This window comes from Brassica oleracea, unplaced genomic scaffold (genome assembly GCF_000695525.1).
Source record: "Brassica oleracea var. oleracea cultivar TO1000 unplaced genomic scaffold, BOL UnpScaffold00685, whole genome shotgun sequence".
Taxonomy (NCBI): domain Eukaryota; kingdom Viridiplantae; phylum Streptophyta; class Magnoliopsida; order Brassicales; family Brassicaceae; genus Brassica; species Brassica oleracea.
Window position 1 is genome coordinate 92846 of NW_013617436.1, and position 16309 is coordinate 109154.

The 16309-nt window shown below is 32.5% G+C and overlaps 1 protein-coding gene and 2 long non-coding RNA genes across 24 annotated transcripts; 1 reads left to right on the forward strand and 2 right to left on the reverse strand.

The window, feature by feature from the left end:
• Positions 1-3570: 3570 nt before the first annotated feature.
• On the forward strand, positions 3571-4977 carry LOC106319906. 5 transcript variants are annotated; one of them, XR_001265594.1, is made up of 4 exons: positions 3571-3743; positions 3930-4146; positions 4265-4360; positions 4615-4977. It is a non-coding gene; the product is annotated as an uncharacterized LOC106319906 (long non-coding RNA). The 5 variants fall into 5 exon arrangements; XR_001265597.1 differs by having other exon boundaries at positions 4621-4977; XR_001265592.1 differs by having other exon boundaries at positions 4265-4977.
• Positions 4978-11942: 6965 nt separating this feature from the next.
• On the reverse strand, positions 11943-12757 carry LOC106319898. 2 transcript variants are annotated; one of them, XR_001265570.1, is made up of 3 exons: positions 12530-12757; positions 12395-12432; positions 11943-12194 (listed from the first exon to the last, which is right to left on the reverse strand). It is a non-coding gene; the product is annotated as an uncharacterized LOC106319898 (long non-coding RNA). The 2 variants fall into 2 exon arrangements; XR_001265569.1 differs by having other exon boundaries at positions 11943-12200; positions 12391-12432.
• A 72-nt stretch (positions 12758-12829) lies between these two features.
• LOC106319899 lies at positions 12830-15682 on the reverse strand. Of its 17 annotated transcripts, XR_001265574.1 has the most exons (7): positions 15667-15682; positions 15501-15559; positions 15239-15355; positions 15020-15119; positions 14587-14886; positions 14423-14516; positions 12864-13476 (listed from the first exon to the last, which is right to left on the reverse strand). XR_001265574.1 is itself a non-coding variant. In XM_013758294.1 (4 exons), the coding sequence occupies exons 1-4, from the start codon at positions 15531-15533 to the stop codon at positions 14807-14809; spliced, it is 309 nt and encodes a 102-aa protein (XP_013613748.1). In that variant the 5' UTR covers positions 15534-15610; the 3' UTR covers positions 14586-14806. The 17 variants fall into 17 exon arrangements, 2 of the variants coding, with proteins under 2 accessions (XP_013613748.1, XP_013613747.1); XR_001265584.1 differs by lacking the exon at positions 15667-15682 and having other exon boundaries at positions 12847-13476; positions 14587-14908; positions 15501-15602; XR_001265573.1 differs by lacking the exon at positions 15667-15682 and having other exon boundaries at positions 12865-13476; positions 15501-15596.
• Positions 15683-16309: the final 627 nt, after the last annotated feature.

Genomic DNA, 16309 nt, shown 5'->3' on the forward strand with positions numbered 1-16309 from the left:
AATAACTTAATCATTTACGTCTCATTACACGTATGAAAGAGGCTAAGTATCCAACTCATTACTTGGAGCTAGCAGAAATATTTTTTTCCTTAATAATATAGTGATTACCTATATAGAGAAAAAGTTCAGATATTTACAGATCATAAGAGTTTGAAATATGTTTTCACTCAAGGTTATCTAAATATAAGACATAGAAGGTGGGTGGAAAAAATGGATGATTATAATTTGGTTATATACCACCCTGAAAAATCTAATCATATCGCATACACCCTAAGTAAAATCAGGGTGTTGGGTCAAGCATCAAAGACGTACGATAGAAACTCTATAAATTAATACTCGATAAATTAATAAACATTATAATTTGATAAAACTTTCAGTCCCGAGTTGGAACGGTTCAAAATATGACATCGATAAATTAATAACATAATTTGTTTTTTAGAAAGTCCTATGTAAAAATATGGTCCTATTAAGATCATAAATTAATAATTTATTTATAATCATAAATTAATAATTAATAATTTATAAATTAATAAATTAATAATGTGTTCATGGAAGAAAATAACTTAATCATTTACGTCTCATTACACGTATGAAAGAGGCTAAGTATCCAACTCATTACTTGGAGCTAGCAGAAATATTTTTTTGCAATTAAAGCCTCAGTGCACAGGATAAATAAATAAGGTGATAAAGGGTCCCCTTGTCGTAAACCCCTCTGTGGGACGATAAGGCCCTGTGGTTGTCCATTAAGTAGAACCCGATATTGAACCGATGATATACATTCCATCATTAATGTAATCCAATGAAGATCAAAACCCATCTTCTGTAGGAGAGTCTTTATAAAATCTCATTCCACTCTATCATAAGCTTTACTCATATCCTTTTTAATTGCCATATATTTTCCTTTGCACGCCTTATTCGTCCGTAATCCATGAAATATTTCCTGAGCAATAAGAATATTATCAGATATTAACCTTCCTGGCACAAAAGCCGACTGGGTTTCTGAAATGAGGGAAGGTAAACATATCTTCAACCGCTGACACATAACCTTCGAAATAATTTTATACCCAACATTACACAGACTAATCGGCCTCAGTTCTGTCATTCTTGTAGGCCTCTCCGTTTTTGGAATCATATAAATATTAGTAATAATTAACCTCGGATCCAAAATTCCAGTAACCAAAAAATTATTCACCATGTCCACCAAATCCTTCTTAATAATATGCCAGGAATGTTGAAAGAAAAGAGCTGTCATACCATCCGGTCCTGGTGTCTTCTCTGGATACATCATAAACAAGGCTTCTCTGACCTCATTCTCTGACGCTGCTCTCAGCAGACGTTGGTTCATTTGAGGAGTAATACCCGGTGATACCTCTGTGAGGAAGTCATCAAACTCCGTTGGGGAAGTGGTAGTAAAAAGCTCTTCGAAATAGCCCACTGCCACTTTTTCCACACCCATATCTTCCGTAATCCAATTTCCCAAAGAATCATATAAACCCACAATCCGATTACGTACCTGTTGTTGCTTAGTCAAAGCATGATAGAATTTTGTATTGAGATCCCCAGATGTGTACCACGTATTCCTACTTTTCTGGTGCCAATACTCTTCTTCATCTTTATATGCATCTTGCAACTTCTTGGAGACCTCGATAATATCCTCCTGAGACCTAGAATTATCTGTTTGTACCTCTTCAAGAGCTTTCTGTAACTCAGTAATTTTATCCTTCCCATAAGGAGGATTATTTTTCCGCCATTTAGCAATTTCATGTCGACAATTACAAATTTTTTCCACTATCCCAGTTTCCCTTCTTGCACTATAATCTGACCAGCCCATTGTAATTGATTCCAAAAAGCCTTCTTATCCAATCCATCTTTTATCAAAACAAAATTATGATGTGGCAGCCTCATATTCAGTTGTATGAAAACAATGTTGGTCCAAAAAATAGGAAGTGATTTCGCTAGAGATATATTAAATTTTATCTTAGGCTATAATAAAATGACTATTAACTTAATCAAATATATAAGACTTCATAAACACTTCGAGAATAGGGGGATTAAGGAAAATCTTTATCACCAAGGCAAAAATTAATTACATTTACTTGAGAACTAAGTTAAATTTAATAAGGCAAATCTTAGTAGTTAATGGTAAAAATTAACTACCTTAACCTAAATATGCTAAACTATATAGACGATTTCTAGCACAATGACAAGACCATCATATTTCCAACTACCAAATAAGAAAAAAATCACGTTTCAAAAACAATGTCTTCTATCAATTCAGTTTTCGACTTGAAACCTTTCAAAACCACGTGGAAAATCATGGTGAAAGTTATTCGATTGTGGAAACAGTATTCAGCAGCTGGAGATGAAACCATTGAGATGGTTTTTTGCGATGTTAAAGTATTATAGTGCTAAAATTTTGTTATGTATTACGTACTATATAGGGGATATGCAAAAAAAAATTATGACTAATAGTTGTTTCCGTTTGTATAAACAGGGTAATAAAATTCATGCATCGTTAAATACACTCACCCCGCAAGATTTAAAGTACAGTTTAAACAAATCACACAGATATTTTAATTTCGATGCAAACCTTATATAAAATTGAACACGGTTAGTTCACAATGCCCGGATAGTTGTGTTGAAGTGTTTCTTCGAGAGAAAGTCTTCATGCCTGGCTCTGTTTCCTGCGTCAAATGTTAACCCCATTACAATATTTCACCTCATAGCTTAGGATTATCGAAGAATGAATCATACCTAACGGTTTTGTAGAGTATACAAGAAAGAACGAAGATAGAATGTACATCAATATTACGTTGGAAAGTGTTTCCTGTTTCTTCCAAGGATATATCTTAATTCTTTTAATATGGATAAATCGAGCTATACATAATCCTGGCCCAAGTAATACAATCAATAACATAATAATTGAAAATAATAATAAATTAAATATCACATATGAACGTGGTTCAACTTGGTAAACATGACTGCCAAAAAAAACCATATTAATATTTTTCATTTGTGGAAAAATTAACAAAACATAAAAATTGACATATGTACAATTTAAAATTCAAATTTATATACTCACTCCGCGCAAGGCGCGAGTAAGTTATGCGAATTTATAGAGTTGAATTTCTACATAATACTACATTAAAAAATTTTCTGCATCTAACCCTTTTATACTACATCCATTGTCTGGTACACTCACATAAAATGTGTTGCATATGGAACTAATGCTCTTGAACTACATGCTTATTGGAATACAACAAAAGCAAATGTTGTTTTGTGTGTGTTAAATGTTTGGCAAATTGAAAGAGACAAAGGTAGCAAATATGTTAATTTCTTATCTATCTATCTATATATATAAAAGAAAGTTTCCTCTCTCCAGGACGCGCCACCTCAGCATTCACGTCAGAAAGTCGAAGGTTCTGGACGCGACACGTGTCACATGGAGCAAAACGCACAGCATCACTTAAGTTGCGGCGAGATGGGCTTTGTTACATGTTTGTTAACGATTTTGGGCCTCAGGTAAAGAGAAATTCAAAACACACCCTAATCCTAAAGGCTCGAGGAGATGGCTGTCGACTCTCTTCTTCGACGGCCGCGTGGTGACGACTGACTTTCTCCATGCTATCTGAAACTGTCAGATTAATGTATTCGTGATTAATCTCATTCAATCAGACACCCATTATGATGTCTTGAATGTGTTGTTAAATCTGCGAGGCGGTGTGTGTACTGTATAAATAGATGTGAGTATTTCTCACCTTCAACTCATCTTCTTCACCTCTCTTACAGTATACTAGGTCTACTTGAATTGTTAAATAGCTGCATTTGTTTGTTCTGTAGCATAGATGATTTGGATCGACCAATATGGTAGATTTCTCTTTTTAAGAATTATTGACCTGTACAAAATTGAGGATTTCAAAACTTACCAGGGGCATCTATGAGCACGCTGTTATATGGAGCTTAAAAACTGAGGATCAAGATGCCTCTGAGAGATTTCTTCCTTTTGATATTGGCAAAAGTGTATCTTCGATCGTATTTGATTATGTTATCCTCTCTATGTACAAATTATCAGGTACATCTGCAATATTTTAAATAAGATCTCTGGTGTCTACGGAGGATGTGTCGTCTTTAGTCATGCAAAAAAAGGTGACTATCTGACTTTTATTTTTTTTATCCCATTCGGTTTGAAATACAAGCTGTGATGGGGCATTAGTTATAATGCCTTTCAAACTGAACATGGTTACCTAATAATTTTTTTGCAAAGATAGATGGCCAATACCGAAATCATTCTGAGGCCACACCAACAATGTTGAGATGCCTTACGTACAATTTTATGCTACCACAAATACTAAGCTTTTCTGTAAGTGTAAAATTTGAACTCAGTTTCCATGTTCAAAATTAGCTAAAAATAATTCATGAATCCTAGAACTTTGAAGGTTGGATAGTAGGTTCTTTGTTAACTTTTTAGGACTCTTTTTATCTCTGAGGAAGTTGTCGCAGACGCCGCCAAACGTTTGGTGTCCATCAGTGATAATGTTGTTATAGTTGTTTTTTTAACTCATGTCTAATATGAGTTTTACAGTTCAACTATACGGTGCTCTTTTCTTATATGAGTTTTAGGGAAAAGGAGAACATCAACTTAATGTGGATATGTGAGTGTGTTTCACATATCCAGAAGCCAGGGATTCACAACAGCGTTGTCTATATATCCTGAGCCTGAAGAACAGTGAAAAACATAAAAGAAGGGTGCAATGTCTGAAAAATCAATGGATTAAGAACTCATTTGGTTACTGTTGGTCTTCTTCGCTGTCCTTTTTAACCAGGGAAATTTGTTGTATAATTTGCGGTTTCACTTTTGTTGTTAAGACAAGTGAATGCATGTATGAAGAATTCCCAATAAGAATATCTCTCATTTGTTTATCCATGGTTCTGAGCGTGTAAACTCTAGCAGCACTCTTGTTATAATTTGAGAAGCAATTGACTTATATATTATAAATAATTACTTCTTACCTTAATAAATTTTGTAGATTTTTCTCTATTTCTATTTGCGCAAAAAACGGTTCCCTAACATAAACGATTGGTTCTTTAGAAAGACTCACAAACAAAGTCTATTACTGAGATAAATAGGAAACATTGCTAGGTTTTTTCTTCTTTTTTTTTATTCTTCACAACGCTAGGTTAATGTTTAACTCTTTAAAATCAATAAAGTTTAAATAATGATATTTTATCAATTTAATAAAATATCTTAACACAACCTTTTTTTTGGACAAAAACATAACTTTTTTTTTGATTAGCCAATTTGACACATATCTTTTGAATATGTTTTGTGTCAAATAAGAATAATAGCTTCTTTCATATTATGGTTTTAATCGAATTCTATAGATTCATCTATTAGTTTATTTTACTTTTGGTATAATCAAGTATATATTTTAGAATGTAGATATGTATTAGATGTAGAATTAAACTCAAAATTTCAAATGACACTAAATATTAAAAACTGAAAATAAACTTCATTGAGAAGAAAATAAACAATACAATTTCTTATATGTATAAATTTATATTTATAAATATCTATAAATATTTTTTTATTTGTATATGGTTTCTTAGAAAATTACTAATTTATAATTATACTAAATAAATTAATGAAATTTAATAAAAACATCTCAGTTTCTTACTCGACCACACCAATACGTTCGGCGGAAACAACATCTAACTTCATCTCTTATTTGTTAGTGTAAATTATTTAAATTTGTCGATTTTGTTAAACAAAATTTGTACTTCCAAATTAAAAACAATCATTTGGATAACAACAAGCTAATAAAAAAACAAATCCAAATTTCAAACGGATTCAAATAAATTTGTTAATATATAGCAAGTTCAGCTAAATAACAACACCCAACATCATCTCTTATTAACATATATCTACAATCTCAACATCCTTTTTTTCTCCCACTACTTCAAGATACTATAACCGAGAATTTTTTTTTAACAAATAGAACATCGACACACATAATCAACCACTTTCTTAACACAACAAAACAAAAGATATGTTTGCATCCCGCGCGAAAATCAGGATCTAAAAGAAGTGGAGTTCAAGGAGGAGTCTGCTTTCTTCCCCAGGCCAGGAGTCGTTTATTTTTGGGAGAGTGGACAAGACCGTCTTGGTAACGGTAAGTATGGCTCAAACCAGTACCAGAGCCACCATGCTTCTTCAAATGGGAATCAGTGGTCGGACGGAGCTGAAAACCTGACGTAGTGTCCGATTAGACCAAAAGAAGAATCATATTTATAATATTGATCTTAAGGTCAAAGAAGGAACGATTTGGTTTCACACCCATAACCAATACATGCCATAGTCCATGGAGCGTTTATTCTCTACCCATTTGCGGCTCATCTAACTTTTTCCAAGTCTCGCCTCTAAATTCTTCTCATCTTAGGTACCCATATACTGCTGGGACGTAAAGCGTCTTCTGTCACGATAGTTTTGTGTGCTAAGCATGTAATAACAATAAATCAAGTTTTTAATATTGTCAAAGAAATCATGATAATGAAACATATTTTGACAACTAACAAGTGAATGGTTGAAGAAGCAAAAACATAATGGAAATTACAGAAAACCAGAGGTGACGGGCGATCTCGATATATATACCATAAAAAACAATATGGTTTATCTTTACCCTTTCTCAAAATCAAGCAAGTCTCTTCCGGATTATATCACAAGCTCAAAACTTTAATCAATCTAAATGGCACCAACATTATATTTTTGTGAATTTAACTCAGGGATCCCACTTCCTAAAAAAAGAATTATACTTACTATTCGAATTAAGATAAAAAAACAGGCATATTTTATATATGTATGTTTATAGTTATTAAAACTTTCAAATTATGTTATTCATTATTCGTTTATTTACTTTTGTAAATATTCCACCTAATTAAATATTTATTTCAGTTCCAGTTCTTAACCCCTGGAAAACATGACGCTTTGTTGTCCTCTACATTTGAAGATCATATATTACTTTTATTGTTATATAATTTATCATCTAGGATTGTAGTTTCAACCTCTCAGATTTAATCTCTTTTAGAACGTGGGTGGTAATCAAATGGTTCGAGGACCAACAATACGATCAAAAAATTTCTTACTCTACTGATCAACTGTCTTATGCAATAGCAAAGAGAGTTAAGTTCAAAAAAAAAAAATAGCGAAGAGAGTTTTTTCGTTTTTGATTGATCATTTTGTCTTAAAGAGTTGTAAATTGTTTTTTTTTTTCATTTTAATTTTTATCTAAGAAACATATTTTTGTGAATAAACGTTGATTAATCGGAAGTTATAGTAAATATTTATTTTACCATGTTAAATATACACTAGAATTTTATTTTAAATAAAGGATAAATTTTAAAAAATAATTAAAATATTTAATAAAAATGTAATAAGCTTCTCAAAATATAAATGAATTTATTCTATATGAGATAGTCAATTTTTTTAAAAAATATTCGAAAATAATGAGTAAATTTATTTTTTAAAATATAATCCATTATGTGGATAATAATGTTTATTTAGTCTCTAGATATAATAATATAAAAAATCCATTAATATATTTATCTGAATAGTAATAATTCATATTTTGTTTTCATGGTATTTATCAAACTTAAAACAGTTTAATTTTCATTGTATTTTATAACTTCCTAATAAAAAAGTTATATTCCATTTGCTATATATATATATATATATTTAATTTTTAGAAAACATTCAAGAAACTATATAACAATTACAATAATGAAAATATTTTCTTCCTAATACAAATTATGATCTCTAACAACACTAATAAAAATATAAAAAATGTTAATTTTAATTAGAAGTATACAAAGATGAGTTGAGGATGTGTTTACATTAAAATAAAAAGACACAACAGATAATAATTAAAATATTACAATGTCATAAAATATATTTGACAACAAGCAAAAAACAGAAAACACATACAAAAATAAACAAAATATACAATTTAGTAAACATAGAATACAAATAGATATGCAAGACCTATTATAAACACTAAAAGTATTGATCATAATTATATAAAAGATCGTTTCAGAATATGTAAAAATAAGATAAAGTTATACTTGAATTGTACACAAAATATATTTATATAATTCAGAATAATTAATCTTTTAAGTTGAAGAATTAAAATATTATCTTCACATCAAAATTTTAAAGAAATCGGCTGAATTTAATAAGATTATTAAAATCTTTAAAATAAACTAAAGAATAAACTAACATATATCCTCTACACACCAACATTCTAAAAAAACTTAAATATTATAATACATTTCTCTTCCAAAAGCTCATAGAACACATTAAACATAAGATACAATTCTATAGCTTCATACATCATACATAAATTATATTCCGCGCGTAGCGCGGACCAACCCTAGTTAATAATGTATATATGTCTTAACTGTTCACTGCTCTTTATATGTTACATCATTTTTCAATCGCGAAGAGGATTCAAATATATGACCAACATTGAAGAATGTTCAAAGATTGTATTTGAGCCTAACATTCCAGAGATTGAAGAATTTAGGAAGAAGTAAGAAGTACTTATAATTTGTTTTCCGTATAGTATGTTAATATAATCAAAGCGATTTTATACTTTTTTATTAAAATTCTTAACTTATTTGCAGGATTCCAGCTCATGTGTATTGATGACATTCACCAAGAAAAAATGTTTGAAAATAATATATATATATATTTTTTTTTTAATTTACGCAGCTTTTGTTCAAGATTCAGAAGTTTTATTTTTTATTTTCCTTATCTATTATGGTTTTTGTTTACATCATGCTTAAGTGCTTTTATACCTACTAGATCGTTGGATAATTGTTTTTGACTGTTAATAGAAATATGAATAGATCCTCAGGAAGAGAAAATGCTCTTTTGCTCTTAGAATCAATGTTATAGAAGGAGTGGAAAGCGGTGAATAAGACCTGCAAATCCCCTTCTAAATGGTTGTCTTTTTTCATTTTCAATCTGTAAATTCATGGAGTCAAGAAGTGTAGCCAAATCACATAGTTGGCTCTAGTCAAATTGATTACTTGGAAAGAAAATATTTATAAATCTCTATGAAGTTCTTGATATTCTCGATATTCTTGTCAAAGTAGAAACTTGTTCCTTGCGTAGAAGTGAGTATCAATTTCCTAATATTTAATCAACGTATTAAGAGAATACTGCTGAAGGTGTATAATTTGATTTATTTATCTTTCATTATTTTAGGATTTATGCATGTGGCTAAGACAACATCATGTTTGTGGGATGATGTGATTTTAGATTTCATAAAGAGCGGAGACAATCTTTAAAATCTAGTGATAACTTAAGGAATTAAAAAAAAAGTGTGCGTGAGAAAAAATTTCAACCAATGCATAAATTCAGTTTTCTGTCATAATACCTGGGAGACTATTCCAATGAGCCGTGTACCATTACGTAATCTTCTTTTTGATTGATATTTAGCATAACAGAGACCAAGTAAGTCACAGTAAGCCGTGTACCATGACATAATCTTCTTTTTTGATTGACATTAAGTGAGAACTATGTGAATACATATCCGTGTATTCCAAAAAAAAAATACTCAACCGCATATAATGTTTATTATGTTCTTGAAGAGTTTCTAATATCTGAGATACTTTCTCAAGACCCCATCAGTATGGAAAATAGTGTAAGCATTGATTACGATGATTTCATTTCGTGGTGCAAGTAGTATAACTCTTTTAATGGCGAGGCTGTAGAATGCTTTCTATTTTTTTCAGCTGTCGAAATGTACAACTCTCAATTTTTTTCAGCTCTCCCTATGTACTCTCCACCATTTGTTTGCTTAGTTTGTCATTAATCTCCTTGATTAATTCTACGGATGAGTTTCTCAAATTCAGCTGTGGTGATGTGCCAATATGGTTTTTCTGATTTTTGATACCGAATAATTACCTAAATCAACGACTTATTCATCCCATTTAAAATATAAACATACAATAAATCTTTATTTTTTTATTTAAATGAAAGATATAAAAATACTATCACATAATTCACTATTGTTTTGTTAATAAATTTACATGGTAAGTTAGATTGCATGCTCGGTTTAATAATTTTTTTAAAATTTTTTTTGATGAGTATGGTATAGTAAAAATCCGGTCCTATCATATTTTTGTAATATAAGATGTTTTACATGATACATATATATTAAAGCAAATTGAAAGTATCATTAAAATATAATTTATATTGAATTTATATAATTATAGATAAAAATAGCAAATATAATTAGTTATAGACTTTTATGAAGTTAAACTTTGTTAAATATACTAAAAATCTCATATTGTGAAACTGTATAGAATTGAAAAGAGTAATATATTAAATATCTTAATATGAAAATATGAAAATATGCCTTGTTTTTCTTAAAATTATTGAAATACATTCACGTAAATTTAACTGTCTTCAAATTTAATAAAATTTTACGGATCAACAGCTCCGTACTCTTCTGGTATTTTATTTTATAATCAATCTCACGAAGAGCAGCGGTTCCGGGACGTGAGGCTTCTTGACTCCTCCAGTGGTCGGCGCAAATTTTCTTAACGATGTGGCTTTTTCCCTATCGTATGATTAGTTAGTAACCCACCGATATCTCGTAGCGCAATTATCAACTTGTATCCTGTCATACACTCGTTGCAGCCTCTAACCTCTTGACTCAAGCGGAAATACCTCGTAGTTACGGAAAAAGATTGTTGCATAAGTCTGACCAACAGCGGCTTTAGCTCCGGATGCTCCTAGACAGACATGAGCGTGTTTACGTGAGGATCCACAACTGTAAAAATCCTACTGCTATTGTTATCCCGCACGCCCATGTCCGAGCTCTTTATTCTATTTTCTTAACAATTTTTTAGGGACGACAATCTCCAGCTGGGCCATTATTCCCTTTGCCACCATCAGCTTGGCCTCTGCCTCTACCACCTCGCTTCTCACAACACCTCCTTGTTGGTTTTGGCTGCCAATAAATATAATATGACTAGAAGATGGAAACCGCCACATAGTTTATATGAAAGTGTGCTCTGAGTCAATAACACTTACATTGGAAAGCGTCTCAAAGGAGAAGTTGCAAATCTTTCTAGTCTGCCTCTCCCGCCTCTAACTCATTGATTTCTATAATCAGTGGCATTTATAAAGTCACAAACTTCAGTTTTCTTTCGTGAGTGGAAAAAGGACAAATCAAATAGCAAGACATCCTCAATGGAATCAGTCCTCTTCATCCTTTCGTTCATTCCAGTTGCATTAACACGAGCTTGCAAAAAAGCATCCTTCATATTTCCACCCAAAATCTCTAGTTTCATTGAGCTTCCATCAAACAGTACATTGTTGTATCTCTTCATAACTTGGAATGCACTGTTCAGCCCCACATCAATATATGTTTGGTACCCTTAAGTGAATTTGCTCATAATTCTTATCAGAAAACAATGGGCCCTTCAGTTGCTCGGGTGTCCGCACCTAGTATCACACCGTCCTATTCAACACATAAATATTGAAATCAATTTTATATAGCTACCACAATCTTTTACTAAAAAATCAAATTAAAAATTCATTGAAAAAAGTAGTCCTGGGCATTCGGTTTTTTCGGGTTAAACGGGTCGGGTTAATCGGTTTACGGTTCTTTCGGTTTTGGAATTATCACACCGAAATAAACCGAAGTAAATTTCGGTTCGGGTCGGTTTGAAAATCGGTTTATTCGGTTCGGTTTTAGATATTATTATGTGGTCCGAATTGAACCGAAATGTTTAATTTCTTGGTTTTTTCGTTTTCTTTTTTTTGAATTTTTTTTCAGTTTTCTCGGGTTAAACGGTTTTCTCGGTTATGTTTGCTCCTATTCAGTTTGTTCGGTTAATTATGGTTTGATAATGATAAATGAAAAATTCAGACATGAACGATCCATAATGTTTTTGGTCTCAGCCATCCATAGTGTGATAATAAAATAAAGTTTTTTGACAGAAACCACAGAGAGCAAAAACAAAAACATTGTTCATACAACTTCATAATTTTAAAATGAGATTGAAGAGGTTGAGACCAAAAACAAACACCATCTCTTTCTCTTCACACCAAAAACAAACCCCATTTGTTTCTCTTAAAACCAAAAACGAACATCTCCATTTCTTCACAACTTCCTTAGCTTCACCTTCACCTTCACCAATCACAAAATTATAACCAATAAGAATCAGCAATGAAAAAATATCGTAGATTCAAGAATCAATGACACAAACTTGAGAACGTAAATCCACAACAAACAGAAAACATAACCCATCACATAACAAATTTCAATTAAAACAGAGCATGAACATGCACCTAAAACAAACAAAAGTGAGTACCTTCACGTACCTAAACCTCACTTGGTCATGCCTGTGAGTTCCGAGAATCTATAAAAGGAACAAAACGCCATTAATTAGTTAAGAAAATTAAAGCTTAACATACCATTCATAATATGTAACAAACGCCATTTGTTGTAAAACTTACCCAATGACTCAAAAAAGTCAACTTCTTCCAACATTTGAGCCAAGTTTGCAACTGCTGGCTGAGACTGATTTGAAGACCGCATCCATTGTTGTGTGCATATCAAAGCCTCGATCATATAAGGAGTCAAAGAACTCCTATAAGGATCCAAAATTCTCCCACTAGTGCTAAACGCCGATTCAGAAGCAACAGAAGAAACTTGAACCGCAAGCACATCTTTAGCAAGTTCAGGACTTGCATCGTAACAATATATAGACAGAAAGTTACAACAAACAAAAAGAAAAATTGCAAATAAGAACAACGAGAACAGAGACTATTCAAAGGTCACAAGTTGACAAAATAAATAAAAAATATAACAAGCTCAGATCGATTCAAAGACAAATCATCAAACGTAAGAAGAATAATAATTACGAAGCAGCTAAACAGCAATTTCAATTTTCTACAGAACCAGAAGAAACGATTGTGAAAAATAAATATACAAGTCACTCGATTTTCAGGAAACACTAGTAGAATCGAAAATCAAATAATGAACAAAAGTTCCCAAAATAAAAATCATGAAGGTATAATCAGAAAGAGGCAAAAGAAAGAATAAAAAAAAAATAGAGAATTAAAAAGAGGCAAAGGCGTGAATCAAATACACACAAGAGTGAATAACCAAATACAGAAAGAACTTGCATATAGATTATAAAACAAATTTAGAGGGGGAGAGACGAGAGCCTACTTGATCTAGAGTTGATGACATTGGCAGAACCTCGAAAAGATAGATTTTACGTCATTTTCTTCTCAGCAAAATCGGAGGGGAAGAGATAGATTATATAGTTATTGCACTAAATGATAGAGCTTTATGGATCACGATTATGATTCGTTGACGTCACAGAGGAGAAGCTAAAGAGGTGAAAGCTGCTGGGTTTCTCCGAGGAAAAGGATCAAAAAGAAGTCGGCGACGAAAGCTATAGCGTTCAATGCAGTAGATGACATGGCATAATATAGCAGTGTGATTGGTCTGAATTAATTTGTTTAGGTGGCATAGCTAAACATTGAGTTTATTCTCCTTTTATTATTGTTAGATTAGATTAGGGGCAAATCTCCAAAATAACATCTTTCTAAGTTTATATCACAAAAATAGCACTCAAAAACTAAAATGACCTTTCTAAGTTTATCCTTTGAAAATTTTAATTTTTTTATTTTTCAAAATTTGAAATCTTATTCCCAAAACCTCATTTCTCAACTCTAAACCCTAAACTTTAAACCCTAAACCCTAAACTCTACTCTAAACCCTAAACCCTAAACCCTAAACCCTAAACCCTAAACCCTAAACCCTAAACCCTAAACCCTAAACCCTAAACCCTAAACCCTAAACCCTAAACCCTAAACCCTAAACCCTAAACCCTAAACCCTAAACCCTAAACCCTAAACCCTAAACCCTAAACCCTAAACCCTAAACCCTAAACCCTAAACCCTAAACCCTAAACCCTAAACCCTAAACCCTAAACCCTAAACCCTAAACCCTAAACCCTAAACCCTAAACCCTAAACCCTAAACCCTAAACCCTAAACCCTAAACCCCACCCTTTAACTCTAAACTCTAAGTTTGTGACTTTTAATAAAACATTAAATGATATTTTTGTGACTTTTGACCTTGAGTGCTAGTTTGGAAACATAAACTTGATTTAGTGCTATTTTTATCTTTTTCTCTTAGATTAGTCCACTGATCAATTATGTTATTTAGAGTTTCTTATAAAATTAAATTATTTTAATTATTTGATATGTGTGTTTTACTTTCAGAAACTCAATAGTCAGGGTGTTGTACACTCCTTTACTCATAATTAACTAAACTATATAAAAGCTTTGGCCAGTTTAAACAAAATCACAGAGATGTATTAATTTCAATGCTAACCTTATACCAAGTTGGATACAGTTAGTTCACAATGGGCGGCCAGTTGTGAGGAGGTGTTTCTTCGAGGGGAAATATTTATGTCTGGCTCTGTTTCCTGCGTGAAATGTTAACCACATGAAATATTTCCATGTCAAAGCTTAGGATGATCCAAGAATTAATCATACCTTAGTCTGTTGTAGACAATACGAACGAGAAAACCACAATAGAATGCACATCAGTAATAGGGTCGAACGTGTTTCCAGTTTCTTCAAACGACACCTATTATAAAGCTTCTGATTTACAAGATATTAAAGTTTCAAGCATTACATAATCATAATTCTTCACACAACAAATATAAAGGAAATAATTTCTAATATGGCTTTTCAGTAAGGAAAGCACTTAGCTTTATTGTTCGAACATCGATGGTTTCTTTTGTGAAGATGCCTTGCAATAACTGAGTGTACGAACCTTCCCTTCCCCCCCACCTGCATATGTATTTCTAACGATCTTGATATATTGAAAAAAATTGAAAAATAATTATTTAGATATAGTTTTAACTAAACGTATTGCAGTTCAAAACTCATTAACAACAAATAACAAAAGAGAGAGAAAGTTTACCTTCATCACCGTCCAATTGCGGAAACGCAAATCCGATTTATACAGTCGCCTTTGATTCTGAGTTGTTTCAAAACATCAATGTTACAATATTCTTGCTTATCTACATCTTATAAGGTAATTTATCAGTGATAATGAAATTATTGAAGCATCAAAAATCATTTCAATATCAGATTGGAAAACGGGTGAATATCAGTTTAAAATTGGGAATAAGACACTAACCTTGGAGCGTCCATGTTGATCTACGAAGAGAGTTTCCTTAGATGTAGATAAGCAACTTGGACCGATAGAAGTTTCGATTTGTATTGATCCTTGGAAACAGAGGCCTTCCCGTTCATTCTGATAAAAAAAAAAAATAGAGATAATCACAGAGAGAGAGAAGAAAGAAGAAAAACAGAGGAAGTTTGTAGCAGAAAGCGAGAATGATCGATCACAAGGAAGAACGGACTTCAAGGAGAGAAGGAGGCAAGATAGTTTCTCGTACCCTTTTATATATCTTGAGACTGCGACACCTCATCTCTCTCTCTCTCTCTCTCTCTCTCCCTATTTTTGTTAAAACAATTAATAAGCGGAGGAGAAGACGTTAGAGACAGTGCAAGGGTCAAAAACAGAGGAAGAGACCGAAACGAAATTGATTTGTCTTCACCGACCTCATCATCAGTGATGTCGACCGTTTCTTCCCCCAAAAGTCTCGTTCTTTACCACAATCATTCCTCAGGTTATCTTCTGTAGGAATACAGGCTGAATACTTTATTAATATGTATGGGTACAGTATTTATACAGAATACATAAGTCATTAGGTATTAACCAATTACAATAATGACCCTAATCATATATCTCCTATACACTCCCTCAAGATGGAGGAACTAGAGTGATTCCAATCTTGTGCATGAGTTCCAGGAAGCGCGGTCGCGGAAGTGGCTTAGTGAGCGCATCAGCCAGTTGGTCTTTGGTCGAGAGATGAGAGTCCCGAAGAGTACCAGCTTGCACATTGTCGCGAACAAAGTGATAGTCGAGGGCTATATGTTTCATTTTGGAATGAAAAACTGGATTAGCAGCAAGGTATGTGGCCCCGATGTTATCACAATAGATGACAGGCATTTCCGGAAGCGGGATATGGAGATCAGTGAGGAGAGAACAGACCCATCGAAGTTCAGATGCTGCATTGGCAACAGCCCGATACTCGGCTTCAGTCGAGGAGCGAGCCACCCCTTGCTGTTTCTTTGAGCTCCAAGAGATCGGGTTGCTCCCTAGATAGACAATGTATGCATTCGTGGAGCAGTAATCATCAAC

Coding starts and splice junctions, on each gene's coding strand:
- LOC106319899 (XM_013758294.1), bottom strand. CDS start 15,533: ATGAGGTGTCGCAGTCTCAAGATATATAAAAGG. Junction 15,356..15,500: donor GTCTCAAGATATATAAAAGG/GTACGAGAAACT, acceptor TTTTTTTATCAG/AATGAACGGGAAGGCCTCTG. Junction 15,077..15,238: donor ATCAACATGGACGCTCCAAG/GTTAGTGTCTTA, acceptor GAAACAACTCAG/AATCAAAGGCGACTGTATAA.